General features: G+C 35.2%; 1 protein-coding gene across 1 annotated transcript in view; it reads left to right on the top strand.

Moving 5' to 3' along the window:
• LOC121972334 (proteasome subunit alpha type-5-like) overlaps nucleotides 1-10909 on the top strand; it is a 42621-nt gene extending 31712 nt beyond the window's left edge. The window contains exons 2-4 of the mRNA XM_042524015.1: nucleotides 9988-10139; nucleotides 10302-10367; nucleotides 10741-10909. Of these exons, the coding sequence (XP_042379949.1) occupies nucleotides 9988-10139; nucleotides 10302-10367; nucleotides 10741-10833 (311 nt within the window). The 3' untranslated portion in view covers nucleotides 10834-10909. The remainder of the gene's footprint in view (nucleotides 1-9987; nucleotides 10140-10301; nucleotides 10368-10740) is intronic.
• The last annotated feature ends 4113 nt before the right edge of the window (nucleotides 10910-15022 follow it).

Raw genomic sequence — 15022 nt, forward strand, 5'->3', positions numbered from 1 at the left:
AAGATGCCGAGACACCTTTATATCCGGGATGCACTAAATTTACAAGGTTATATGCAATTGTGAAATTATTCAACTTGAAGGCCAAATATAGTTGGAGTGATAAAAGTTTCACTGACCTACTCAGTTTGTTAGGAGAAATACTTCCAGATGACAATAAATTGCCTTTATCTCTGTATGATGCAAAGAAAAGCTTATCTGCATTAGGGATGGATTATGTAAAAATTCACGCTTGTCCTAATGATTGTATCTTATACCGGAAGGAGTATGAGGATTTAACTAATTGCCCTACTTGCGGGATGTCAAGGTGGAAGTTGGGAAAAAAAATATGATAAATGAAGGAATTCCTGCCAAGGTTTTGTGGTACTTCCCCCCTATTCCAAGATTTCAAAGAATGTTTCGGAATAAAGAGATATCTAAGGAGTTGACTTGGCATGCCGAAAAAAGACTTTGTGATGGATATTTACGCCATCCAGCTGATACACCTTCTTGGAAAATAGTTGATCACAAATGGCCAGATTTTGGTATTGAGGCAAGAAATCTCAGATTGGCTATATCAGCTGATGGGATGAATCCTCATGGTTTAATGAGTTCTGCATATAGTTGTTGGCCAGTTTTAATGATTACTTATAATCTTCCTCCATGGTTGTGTATGAAGAGAAAATTTATGATGCTCACATTGTTAATTTCTGGTCCCAAACAGCCAGGAAATGATATTGATGTTTACTTAGCACCTCTAATTGATGACTTAAAATGCTTATGGGATATAGGTGTCGAAGCATATGATGCATATCGCCAAGAAACTTTTATGCTTAGGGCTATCTTATTATGGACGATCAATGATTTTCCTGCATATGGGAACATGTCAGGATGCATTGTGAAAGGATATCATGCATGTCCTATTTGTGGTGAAGATACCTATTCAACAAGGTTGAAGCATAGTAGGAAAATGTCTTATACAGGTCATAGAAGGTTTCTACCTGCAACTCATCCTTATCGAAGGCAACGGAAGGCATTTAATGGGAACCAAGAATTTAACCCTGCTCCAAAACCATTAAGTGGCGATGAAGTTTTTGAAAGAGTTGAAAGAATTAATTGTCATTGGGGAAAAATGAGTAGAAAGTCTCAGTCGAATGATGATGTAAAATCATGCTGGAAAAAATCAATTTTCTTTGAACTTCAGTATTGGAAACATCTATACATTCGACATGTTCTTGATGTGATGCATATTGAAAAGAATATTTGTGAAAGTCTTATCGGAACGTTACTTGATATTCCAGGAAAAACAAAGGATGGAGTAGCAGTGAGATTAGACCTTTTGGAAATGAATGTCAGGACAGATTTGGCACCAAGGATGGGGGAGAAGAAAACATTTTTGCCAACAGCCTGTTATACACTTAGTAAGGATGAGAAAAGGAAAATTTTGAATTCTTTGTTTGGAATACAACTTCCATCATGTTACTCATCTAATGTTAAAAACCTCGTGTCGTTGAAGGACTTAAAACTTATTGGCCTTAAGTCACACGACTACCACGCTTTAATGCAACAATTGCTTCCTGTGGCGATACGTGGTGTTTTGCCCAAACATGTTAGAGACACTATCACTCGCTTGTGTTTCTTCTTCAATGTGTTATGTAATAAAGTGATAGATGTTTCAAGGATGGATGATATGCAAAGAGAGATTGTGACAATATTGTGTTTACTTGAAAAGTATTTCCCCCCTTCATTTTTTGATATAATGATTCATTTAAGTGTTCATCTTGTGCGGGAGGTGAAAATGTGTGGACTGGTTTGGTATAGGTATATGTATCCATTTGAAAGATACATGAAGATTTTGAAAGGTTATGTGCGAAATCGCAATCGACCTGAAGGGTGTATGGCTGAATCTTATATTGCTAAAGAGGCTGTTGAATTTTGCTCAGACTATCTGTCTAGTGTGCACACAATTGGGATCCCATCAAGTCATCGACAAATAGAACTTACTAAGCCTTTATCAGGTGCAGTAGTCTACTCCACTACTCACGATGAGTTGACGCAAGCACATCGTTATGTATTGGCAAATGATGCTGAGATTGATCTCTATATCGAGTAATGTATCTAACTTATTAATATTTTAATGTGGTTTGCTTACATTCTGTTGGTTTATTTATACCAAATAATTTGATTAGGGAACACATGACGTATTTGAATGCAAGATTTCCTCGTAAGGCTAAGTCCAAGAAGTGGTTACAAGATGAGCATAATCGAACGTTTATTACTTGGTTGCGTGATCGTGTAAGTTTCTTTAGTATTACATATTGGCATACATTCATTTTCATATTTATGCATAATTAAAAATTTATTGCATAAAAAATTTAGGTTGTTGATGTAGTTGACCATTCCACTCATCAAGTTTCAGAAAGATTGATGTGGATAGCTCATGGGCCTAACAAGCAAGTACTAAAATACTCTAGCTATTTGATTGATGGGGTTACTTATGCTACAAAAGAGCGTGATGCTATACGAGTTGTTCAAAACTCCGGAGTCAGCTTAGTTGCAAAGACAATGCAAGTTGCAAGTGCAAAGGATAAAAATCCTATTGTGTCAGATATGATTTTTTATGGAGTTATAGAAGAAATATGGGTAGTTGATTACCATAAATTTCAACTTCCAATGTTTAAATGTAATTGGGTGGAGCATAATAACGGCATTAAAGTAGATGATCTTGGTTTCACATTGGTAAACCTCAATAGACTTGGATTCAAATCTGACGCTTTTATCCTGGCAAGCCAAGCAAAGCAAGTATTTTACATTGAAGATCCTGAAGATCCTTTATGGAGTGTTGTACTTGCAACACCAAACAGAGACTACTTTGAATACCTAAAGGGTGAAGAGTTAGAGGACACTGCTATCCACTATCAATGTTTTAGTAGGGGGTTACCATCAATGGATATTGACGGAGAAGATGATAATGAACCACCATGTATTCGTGAAGACTGTGATGGAAGTTGGATTGACAATATTTAATTGCTGAATTTTTGCTTTTGAATATAAGTGTGTAAACAATTTACCTATGAGGATGAATTTGTGGACAATATTAATATGTTATATTCCTCACTTTAATTCGAATCAGATATGTTGTGATGTTGCTGCAAGTTTATGCTTTTATCTTTTATTTTTTTTCATACTGTTGTGAATTTGTTGGTGTAAATATATCATCTTGCTGTGAGTTTATGCATGTTTCTAACTAAACTTATGTTGATCAGTCTAAGTTGTTACAGATCAATGGATTCTACTAGAAAGAGTAAGAGAATAGGGCAACTTGCAAAGTTGGACAAGGGTAAAGAAGTCATTACAGCTGCCCGTGAAGAGAGTTGCGAGGGTGATAAAGTGTTGGATTCCAAAGACACTATCTCCTCAAGAACTTCTAGAGGTCGCACACAGTTGGATAAGATTACAAAGCAAAGAATGCAAGGTATTAGAAATGAGGTGTCATTCAATAATTTTGGACAACCGATAGGACCAGCTGCTGTAGCCATGCAAAGTTACATTGGTGTCTTGGCTCGACAAAAGGTTAATATTAAATACAAGACATGGAAGCAAGTCCCAATTGCTGTCAAAGAATTAATATGGGAATCAGTCAATGTAAGCAAGTTAGCATGTTTTAACAATTATAATATTTCACTACTAATGATAGATATATTTTATGTTTGTCTTAATTAATCTTATTAATGTTTTCCACTTATTTGATGTACAGTTGATTTATAATGTTGACTCAAAGTGGAAAAAGGGATGTTTGAGGTCTGCAAACAGTAAGTGGAGGCAATACCAGACCCATCTCACCCAAAAATTTATTTTAAGCAGGCGTGACAAACCTGAGGAGTTGAATGAGCCACCTGTTGGCTTTGAAATTACAAGAGAAGATTGGCGTGTGTTTGTCATTAGTCGCATTTCTGAAGATTTCATTGTAAGATTCTAAATTTTTTCTTTTGAAACTATTCGATCATAATTCATTATGTATTATTCAAATTTGATATGTCGTCTGTTTGAAATAACTAGAAACTCAGTGATCAACAAAAAGAGCGAAGGAAAAAAAATAGATATCCTCATCGACTCTCACGCAAAGGGTATGCACGCTTTGCTGAAGAAATTGTAAGTATTTTTAAAATATATTTCCTCTAAGAACCCTCTAATTGATTCACATTAAATTATTTCACATTTGTTATTTGATTTTTCTTTGTTGTAGGGGACTGAATTATGTGATGATAATGACATCAATAGAGCTATTATGTGGAAGAAAGGACGCGCCAACAAAGGAGGAGAGTTTGAAGGTGAAGATTTGGTGGACACAGTACACAAGATTGTAAGTAAATTTTCATGTTCTTCTGATAATGACTTCAATATATCTTCTAGTTTTCGAGAGTAAAGTTGCATGCATGCATACCCTTTGCGTGAGGAAGCCAAGGCAAGCAGTGCAATGAGGAGTTTAACAACCATTCCTTGCATAGCTTGAATTCTCAGTACTAGAGCATGTATTGAGGAAGTAAATGGTGAATGAATGCATTGAGAGCTTAGAGGTGACGGGTTTATATAGAATAGATGTGGATTTACTAGGTATCTAGGTTTGAAATGTTCTTACTTGGAGAAGAGATCAAGTCGAAAAGTCTATTACATGCAGTGGTTTCCTTTTGCTGCAATCAATTAATGGTGAATGCATTGAGAACTTAGAGGTGATAGCTAGAGTTTCTATAGAACAGATGCAGATAAATCAACCAGGTTTGAAACGTTCTTGGCAGTAAGCAATTTGTAAGCTTCAGTAACCCAAGGGCCAGTAAAGTTGTTCCCCAGACCACTGCTCTGAAGCTTCTATTATGTTTTCCCACTTGATTGGTGACAAATAAAGCTCCTTGTCTCCTTGAGCATTCTCTTTGTGCTGTTTTAGTTTGAATTAAAGCATAAGATTCATGAATCGGAACTTGAGAGGTTGGGAACAACTTTACTTTTGATTATTCTTTCCTGCAACTCTAGACAATTAGCTTCAATTATGTGGTGGTCCTCTCTTTATGGGTTTGTGTAGTGAAAATTTATTAAAATTTTGTCATTTTATTAAACTTGTAGTCAATTGCTCAATCAAATATATGCCTTTTTTAGAACTGTGCAGAAGTAAATATATGATTGAATGCCAAAAAAGGAAAAAATATTTCAAAGTCAACTTCATATTTGTTCAATATGACTTACTAAGCACTTGACTTGAGCTATCACGGGAAGAACCGACCTGGACATCAGTATTTTTTAAACCAATATTGCATATCCTTGGTAATTATCCTTGGTAAAGTACTGATAATTCTTTTTAATGTTGCATTACAGGATGAATATATACAGCAAAAGAGGGAGGGTAAGCTGCAATGCGAAGGAGCAAAAGAGGATATTCTTACCAAGGCACTTGAAACTCAGGAATATTCTAGGCGTGTCCGGGGTATCGGAGGTCATATCAACCCAACAATCTATTTCAATGTTGGTAGAACAAGGAAGAAATATGATGTTACCCTAGATATAATCGCTGAGCATAAAAGGGAGCTGAAGGAGACGAAGATGCAAATTTTAGAACAAGATGTACGCATCCAAAAACTTGAAGCATTAATGCATAAAAGGGGTGCATGGGACAATTCAATTGATGACAAAGGCAGTTGCTCGGTGAAGTTTCATCAGAAGAATATTGAAGAAGATGACGTACAGATTGTGGGTAAAGACGAAGTTTTACAGGTAAAATACAAGTTATAGTGATATTCATTATTATTATAGCATTATAAACTAAATATAATCAACATGTTTTTTTTTAATATTTTAGGGTCAATCAGTTGCATTGACATTGGAATCTTGCTCAAATATTACTGCATATGGTACAATTGTTTGTTTCAATGGCATGGAAAAAATGCTTCATGGTATTCCATTTCCCAAGAATTGCATTCAAGTCTCCATTGATCAAGCAGTGGACAAATCCGCTCCTTTGCCATATCCAATTCCAAGTGAATGTGAAGTAATTGGTGATGCCATAGGAACTGTTGTGGCTTGGCCTGAACAGCAGATTGTGAAGCAAGATGAGGTATATGAGATATTATATTTCTAATTATATTGTCACTTTATTATTATATTTCTAATTATATTGCCACTTTATTATTATTCAACCTAGCTATCTAACTTGTTTATATTTGAAATTATTAGAAGCCTAGAAGGAAGAAGTTTGAACGAAAAAAATCAAAACCTACTTTGTCAACAAGTGTCCCAAGAGCATTACATATGTTATATTGTTACAGTAAGCATGCTCTAGATGGAGGAAAATGTATATCAATGTGCTTAGATAATGAAGTGTTTGATGAAGATTGTGAACTTTTTCTTGACCTTGAGGACATCAATTCTTTGTATCATTTGGAGTCAATTTCAGGAAATTTGATCGTTGCCTACATATGGTAAGTAAGTTTATTTAAGCAATTTCAGCAACTTTTTCATCACATGTTTGCTTCCCAATTTTAGCAACTTATTATGGTTTATTGTTACAATTTCACCAACTTATTATGAGTGATCATTATTTTTTAATCCACATGATTGTTTTGTATCTAAATTTTATTATTTAGTATCTAAATATTATTTTCTCGGTTGCAACTGCATTGCTTTACTTATGCTGGGAAATTACTGCATTGCTTTATGTTTGCTGGGAAATTCTAATATCTAGCAAGACAGAAAATCCCTGATTTGAACTGCAAGAAGTTTACTAATATTGTTGTGTGAACAAGTTTACTCTTGAAAATTCAACTTCTAGTAATTTTCTCATACCATGTTATTCTCATTAAGTTAATAGTTCATCATTTCTATTGAGAGGTTTACTAATATCAATTGATGTGGTACACTTTACATAAATATAGCTCATTCATTTTCAACCGGCCCTTAATGTTTGCCTTCTGCCATTTGTTCTTCTAGACAGGAAGTACTTTGCTCATATCTTTTTTCTTGTATATTTTTAAGTATCTTAAATGTGCTTGTCCTCAAGAAATAAAAGAATTTGCATGTATACATTTCTGGTATGTTTAATATGCAAGACTGTTCATAGTAAGTTCTCATGTATGGATGTTACTATCATCAACCATAACTTAGTGTTATGAGTGATCATTATTTTTTCCAACTTATTATGAGTGTTTTGTATCTAAATTTTATTATTTAGTATCTAAATATTTTTTTCTTTGCAATGATAGGTGTCTGTATAAAAAGATGGTGAAAGATACCAAGACAAAGAAATTCAGATTTATGAATCCTCACAAACTCCCATATCTGGCAAAAACGGCACAAGACAAATCAGTTAAGCTTGAAACCCTGAATCAAAGGGCAACTCTTTTAGCAGATAAGCTGACAAGTGCATCAACAGATCAACTAGTGTTAGTGCCATGTAATGTCGGGTAAGCAAGAAGTAAAACATCACTTTCAATTGCTTCCTTTCGATAATTTATTCAATTTTATGATCTAATCCTATGTATTTGCCTAGTTTCCATTGGAATCTTAGTATTATTGAACCTTACAAGGATGCTATTTACTGGATTCCCTAAGTTGCCGCATTCGCGATGATGATTCAAAATACGTAATGGAAATGTGAGTTCAGATTTCTTTTAGTAAATATTTATTATAATAAAAATCTTATTTAACAAATATTCTTAACGTATGAAGGGCCTTAAAATTGTTTAATTCAACCAAGGGAAGGAAAGGTAGGAAAAATGTTAAGTGGGAAGTAGTTAAGGTATGTGTACTTTTGTTTAACATATATTGTAATGTGTATAATTTTCATTAACAATTTGACTCTAATTACTATATATAGGCTCCTCAACAACCGGATGCGAAACAATGTGGTTTTTTTGTGATGCGATTTATGAGAGAAATTATTGAAGAAGTTGAGACTATTGAGAGAGATTCGCTGCAATCAATAGTAACATTATTTAGCTTATCTCAAATTATTTGACATAAACTATTTAAAATTGCAAAGTGATCAGTGTTGATTATTTTTCCATTAACATAAATTGTGTATACTCACAGTTCACAAAAATAGGGTACTCTCGTGAACAAATTGATGAGGTTCGGTCCGAGTTGGCGGAGTGCATACAAGATCATATTTATGAATAGGTATGGAATGATAGTTGCCATAATTCTATTTAGATTTAAGTTCATGGAATGGTGGTTTTTTTGGTGGAATCATAGTTAATGCCAATTTTTTGATGCAGTGCATAGTTACCAGATCGACCTTGAGCAATTGACCCCAAAGAAAAGTTGTCACTGAAGTTTAAAAACTTGTGAAAATTTTAGTGAATGATGATGTTTTGTGAATGATGATGTTTTGGAAAAATTGTCACTTAGGTGAAAGGATGTTTTCTGGATTAATATGCAAGTACAAAGCAATGTATTATATGTTATTCGTAAAGTTCTATCGGTGTAAATTATCTAGTTTCTTTATCTAGCTTTTGTTCCACTATTGGGTTTGTTTTTCTAATAATTACTCGTGCAGCAAAATATTGAGCAAGAAGTCGTAGATCTTATAATCAGGTAAAGTAGAAAAAGTTAACTACTTCATTATGCTTTCATCTTAGTATTTGTATATTTGATTTGTCTTCTTTGAACCAGCTTCAAGTCAAAAAGCCAGATCCTCTAGATAGCTGTTAAAAATAAGGTATTATTTGGTTTGTCAGTGATCTTAATATTTGGTAATATTTGGTCTTTGATGCTCACGACAGAGTTCCAACGCTGCATGATTACCTTGTTCAAGCAGATTGCTCGCTGCCTCAGTAGCTCGCATTTTCAGGTTTGTTTCATCATTGATATTCCTTCTTTTTAGTGTTCTATATTAAAAGGAAATACTAACTGTCGATGAGATTGTTATCCTCTTGGTTGAACATGAACCAAAGTATATAAATTTGACCTTTTGATCTGAAAGTATAAAAAAAAGTTAATTGGATACTAGTTTTTTATTTTTTTGCAGTTGCATTTGTTGTATTTTCATATGTTTCTCAGTGAACTTCTAAACAATTCTTTTTTCATTAATTTATTAAGGCTTATTATAAGTTTCAGTTTGATGGTGCAAATTGTTTTCTTTTGTAATCCATCTGTTTCTTCTTTGGTTTAGGAAAGTTGAAGTGAATCCCTTGATAGTTGTTTCATAGGTTTGTTCCATTATTTTCCGAGACGTATGGAATCACTATCAATAGCCATCAAGGACTGTTTACAACCTTGCAATCAAATTAATTGGACTTATAATCTAATGTATGGTCATCTGGAGCATGAATATTGGAGGATTCATGAATGACTCTTCGGATGATGAATGTATGTCATTTAATATTGGTTCATGTATTTATTTAGATACATCTTGAGTATTCCTATAAATACCCTATGTATTTAACAATTCAAAGATGAAGAAAATCAAGTAGTTGAACACTAACACTTGGACGCCAACATTTTTGAGTTGGCGCCTAGATTTGACCATCTAATAGACACGGCTAAAGGATCAACTTCTATGAACACCCTTAATAACTTATACAGATATTTGTGAACAATTAGGTTGGTGGCTATCATTTATCCTCCCTTTTTGTTGTTTTTTCCATGTACCCAATGCAGCTTTCATTTCAAAGGTTCCAAGCTGATGAACAAGGATGGGTGGACACAATCCTTTTGATAATATTTTATTTCCTCAATAAGCTACAGTGTCTGAAGTGCTAAAATGTATAAAATTTTCACGTTAAACCCTCCTATTAGGGAACTGATTTTATTGTCCTAGTGGGTTGTTTACTACTATTAACATAATCTTCCTGTGTCCTAAACGATTCTTCCCAGAGATCACTCTTTAGGAGATACAAATATTCTAGTGCATATGTATTATTGTGCTGGACCTTTTCGTATGTTAATGTTTCTGCTCGATATTACAAATGTCAGAAGTTATCTGGTAAAATCTGAAGTCTCTCCTACACAGTCTCTGCTATGTAGTCCTGTATTTCAATGTTTTGCTTCAAATGTTACATGCTATAAATTGCAGGTACTATACCGATCCATCTGGCACATTCTGGCAATGCAATGCAAAAGCAATAGGATCTGGATCCGAAGGAGCTGATAGTTCTCTTCAAGAGCAATACAACAAGGTAGCTACTATGGCAATTTTAGATATACATGGCTGTGCAAGGCAAATTTGCTTTGACGGCAGCCTTCTCTATTGTGGCTACTTAGATCTATAGTAATTTTCTGTTTGTGGTATTGTGGTGGCGGTGATGAGAATAATTTCATGAGGGCGCTTGTTTATCCAGGACCTGTCCCTTCTGGAAGCTGAAACTATAGCTCTTTCCATCCTGAAACAAGTCATGGAAGAAAAGGTATATTTCTTGTGGTTTTTCTGTATCTACCTGCTTTAGAAGATAGATAAAGCATCCCTGTTATCAAACCTGGATTAGGTTCATTCAGGCTCCTGGTTAATGAATTATTACTTGGTCTATTTGGATAAACTAATCGGGTGTGCTTAGATGTTTACTTCTAAATCATATAAACACTGCATTTAAATATGATAAAGAGAGAATACACTATTCAATCTGGTACCAGCTGACCTGAATGTATGTTTTGGGTACTTTTGTATTAGACGGGTAAATTGGACTGATGCTTAAGGATCCAGTTCTAGGGTTTCATTTTGTTTTACATAAATTGCAGAGTATTGCAACTTTTACATTGCTAATTACTCATTTGCATTAACAGGTAACCCCTAATAATGTTGACATTGCAAAGGTGGCTCCTACTTACCATCTATATACACCTGCCGAGGTTAAAGATGTCATTTCTCGCCTTTGATCGGCAAGGCCATTTATCTTGTTATCTGCGTTTCTTCGTACTTCATACTACTTGCTAGATTGCTGTTTAATTGTGCTGGATGTTGTGACCTTATTGTGTTCTGGTTGCTTATCCACTGAACCATATTCCGTTCAAAGAAGTTTAGTAATGTCATCTGCAATTTCTCTAAAAGTTTTATTCCCTTGGAGTCTATGCTGTGAAATTATAATATGTCATCTCTCATTTTTCACATTCGCAGTGAAACAATTAATAGCTCACAAAAAATAGCTGAAGGTTGAATTTTAGTTTGCAAGTGTCTTGTACTTTGACTGGTTCCAGAATTTTGCTCTCAGGGTAGTTCACATTTTTATTGTTTTTTAAAGAAATTTGATATGGACAACTTTCTTGGGGGCCTTTGCTAATATTTTACCTCATTTACTGGATGTTTTTCAATTTTCACCAATGTAACCAATGTAATAGGAGACTTGGAGAAGAAATACTACAAGTGTTCAAGTCAATGTCACATTTAAATGCGATATTGTTGGATATTGTTGGAGAATTGCTAGTCCAGTTTATGCGGAGAACATTGTGAACGAGGAAGTGGACTGTTTAACTAGCCCTTTTTGGTTCTCATACCTCAAAGAGGTTGAGGGTATTAGGGTTTAGGGTTATGTTAGGTTGTTGATTGTGTTATGCGAATATTCTATGAATCTATCTATTAAATTATTATGCTACAGAAAGAACAACCTGAAACTATTGCCGAAATTATGCCCATTAATAATTAATCTATGCAATACTGCATACAAGATGATATTATCTTGGTCTAAGAGCTGTGCACTTCTTCAGCTGACTGAAATGAGATGCAAGGATGTGATGGCGAAGGTAGATATAGACGGAAAAGCTCATGCTAAGTTGAATTTGTACTTCATCTAAGATACTTCAAATGAGGCTGGGATACTAGAGATTTGAGCAACTGCTCATGGGTTCCATCACGTAGGCTTTGTTCCAAATATTTATGGAATGGCAAATGGACTTTTAGCTTTCCAGCTTCTAGGGTCCTATAGGAAGCCTTTGAACCCAAGATCTGGAAAACTCCTGTTTCTGTCGATCCTTATGGACCGAGCAGAGTATAGAATTAAGGAAGATTTTGCTTGTAGAATTGGAATGGAGAAAGGCGCTCTTTCACCGATTACAAAATGATCGGTTAGTAACACATTGATGTGGGCAATCAACTTAATAGGAGTGTTGCTCAACACATCGATAATGATAAGTGGAGGTACGCCATACAACCTTTTGCTTCCCATTTGTCATTGCCATTATAGGCCTTCCACACGAAGTAACATTTGGACAACTTTACAATCTCATGCGAATTACTAGACGCAATGACTCATTGTTCCTTCGGCTGCGAAGTCTACTAGTCGTAGCATAAACAAAAGGGTTACGACAAATGTAGAATGAATAAAAAAAAAACAACATCAAGTATTACATTGTGCCTGGCTACAAGAAGACCGGGGCCGCAAAATCCAATAAAGACAGGTCAAACATCAAGTAGCATTTTCTAACTTATTCCTCTTAGGTTATATGCTTGGTTAATATATATGCTTAGAACTTATAAAGACAGGTCAAACATTAATATGCTTGGTTAATATATCCATCTACAGCACTCCCGCTTTTTCCTCTAAATATGATTTTCATTTAGCACAGAACTAATGCCAATTTTTTTATTTTGATGCAGTGTTTAAAGAGCTTGAGTAGAAGTTGGCCCTAAAGAAAACTTGTCAGTTACGATATAAACACACTTACGGTATGAATTACATGTATATATAACATTGACATATTATTTAGTACGAGATTTACATGTATGAAAGTTTTCATACAAAATTTCTTGATTGCCTACAACCCCAGGTGTGCTGATGACAAGTTGAAGAAGATGGCTCTAAGAGTGATAGCTGAAAGCCTTTCAGAAGAAGAGATTGTTGGACTTAAAGAAGCAATTCCATGCGATGGACACCAACAACAACGGTTAGTCAATGATGAGGTTTTGTAAAACTTGTGTGTTTGAAAAATTATTGTCATGAAGTTAAGGATAACTTGTATGATACAAATTTAATTTGTGGATCAATATGTATACATTTTGTTTGTATAATATAAAGTTTTATTTATTTGTTAAATAGTCTTATTATAAAAATGATTGTGGTTGTGGATATTCAATTATATGTAAATTTTGAGTATTTTTATAATTTTTGCTATTAAGAAAACACTATTTTTATAAATTTTAAAAGACAACGTTTTTAAGTAATAAAAGACAACGCTTAAAAAACAATGTCTTTGAGACCAACCACAACGCTTTTAAAGCGTTGTCTTTGATATGTGCATTTTTACAACAGCATCTTTAACAACGCTTTTTAAGAACGAATAGACAACGCTTAAAAAGCGTTGTCTTTGTGACCAACCACAACGCTTTTAAATCGTTGTCTTTGATATGTGCATTTTTACAACAGCATCTATAACAACGCTTTTTAAGACGAAAAGACAACGCTTAAAAAGCGTTGTCTTTGTGACCAACCACAACGCTTTTAAAGCGTTGTCTTTGATATGACTTTCTACAACACCATCTACAACATCACTTTTTAAGTACATACGACAACGCCAAAAAAGCGTTGTTGTTTAGCTTTTTTCTTGTAGTGTGTTTTGACGCACATTTACATACTTTGAGCTTGCTTGATCTATGCATTTTTATACTTCCAGCTTTTCTTTTAGCATATTTACTCTTTTTGTTCGGAGATCTATTTTTTGTGCATTTTTTGTACACAGGAGTCGAATTTGGTGAAGATTCTACATTCTTGGACGAACTTATGAGCTAAGCATTGGAGAAAACACTTGGTCGTGTGCCACACACGGCCCTGCCTAGGTGGAGTGCTCTGGCCGTGTGGTCAACCAGGAGAAACAGATAAGGAACTTGGCCTGGTCGTGTGAACCTCACACGGTCGTGCCAAGTTTTGAAGCAAATTAGAGTTCAATCCTTACATGGCCGTGTGGATCTACATGGTCGTGTAAGGTTTCCATAGACCAAGAAGGCCCTGGTTGTGTGCATCACACGGCCGTGCAGGGTTCCCAGCGCTTAAAAGTGTTCTGGCCGTGTGCACCACACGGCCGTGCCAGGTTTCCAAAAGCTGGGGCAGTCCAGGCCGTGCTTGGAGGTCTTGATGGGAGTTGTCCACGACCGTGTATGGATGGCAGAGAGGGGAAAGGCTTTGGTCGTGTGAACCTCACATGGCCATGCCTCGGGGTCGTGTGGCGCCTGAAAGCCTCCCTCTATTTAAAGCCTCTTTGAAGATTTGAAAGGGGATCTTCTCCCCTTTGGGAGAAAGCAAGATTTGGTGGATTTCTCCCATTCTTGGGAGGATTTTTGGGCGATCTAAAGGGAGATCTTGGCAAATTCGACTCCGGGAGCAAGGATTGGATCCGAAGATGGAGCTATGTTGTAGATAAGTTTTCTTTCTCTCCTCTTCTTGGATTGGGATTGAAGAAATGCTTGTAATCTTCTTATCTTTGGTTTTCTTTCTTCGTTTTATGGAGTAGATCTTTTTGTTCTAGGATGGAGGGAGTATTTGTGAGATAAATTGATGTAAACTCTTGTGGGTTTGTCATTTCTTTGTTTCTATGATGTTGCCTAGTTTGTATCAATTGGATCTTGAATGATTAATTGTGATTAGGGCTTAATTCTCATTCTTGATTGATTGTTTGGATATCTTATAGACTTTGTAGAGATTAACTCTCACTCGATTTTCCGAGGGATCCACGTGACAGGTGCAAGCCCGTGTAAGGACGTTTGAGGGATAACCTTGAAGGGGAAATGAGAATATTCAAGAGGGTAGGATAGACTTTATGATTCAATCCTTGTATCTTTATGGGTTAAGAAACTATGACTTCTATGTTGATATCCGAGGGAAGCATAGTAATTTGTGCAATCCTGTGTAAGGACAACGTAGGTTCATATCTAATTGATCACATTTAGGTACATTTTTCAGTCCTAAGCCGGTTATCTATTGCAAGAGAGAACTGGCAACCTTCTACAAATATTAGACAATTGAGAAATAAGAATTGGTAAACCATATACATTCAAGAGATCTTACAAAGAAATCAAAACTCCTAGAACCTCCCTCTATCATAACTCAAACCCCACACTCTTGTTTGTTAATTTTTCATT

This window comes from Zingiber officinale, chromosome 4A (genome assembly GCF_018446385.1).
Source record: "Zingiber officinale cultivar Zhangliang chromosome 4A, Zo_v1.1, whole genome shotgun sequence".
NCBI lineage: Eukaryota > Viridiplantae > Streptophyta > Magnoliopsida > Zingiberales > Zingiberaceae > Zingiber > Zingiber officinale.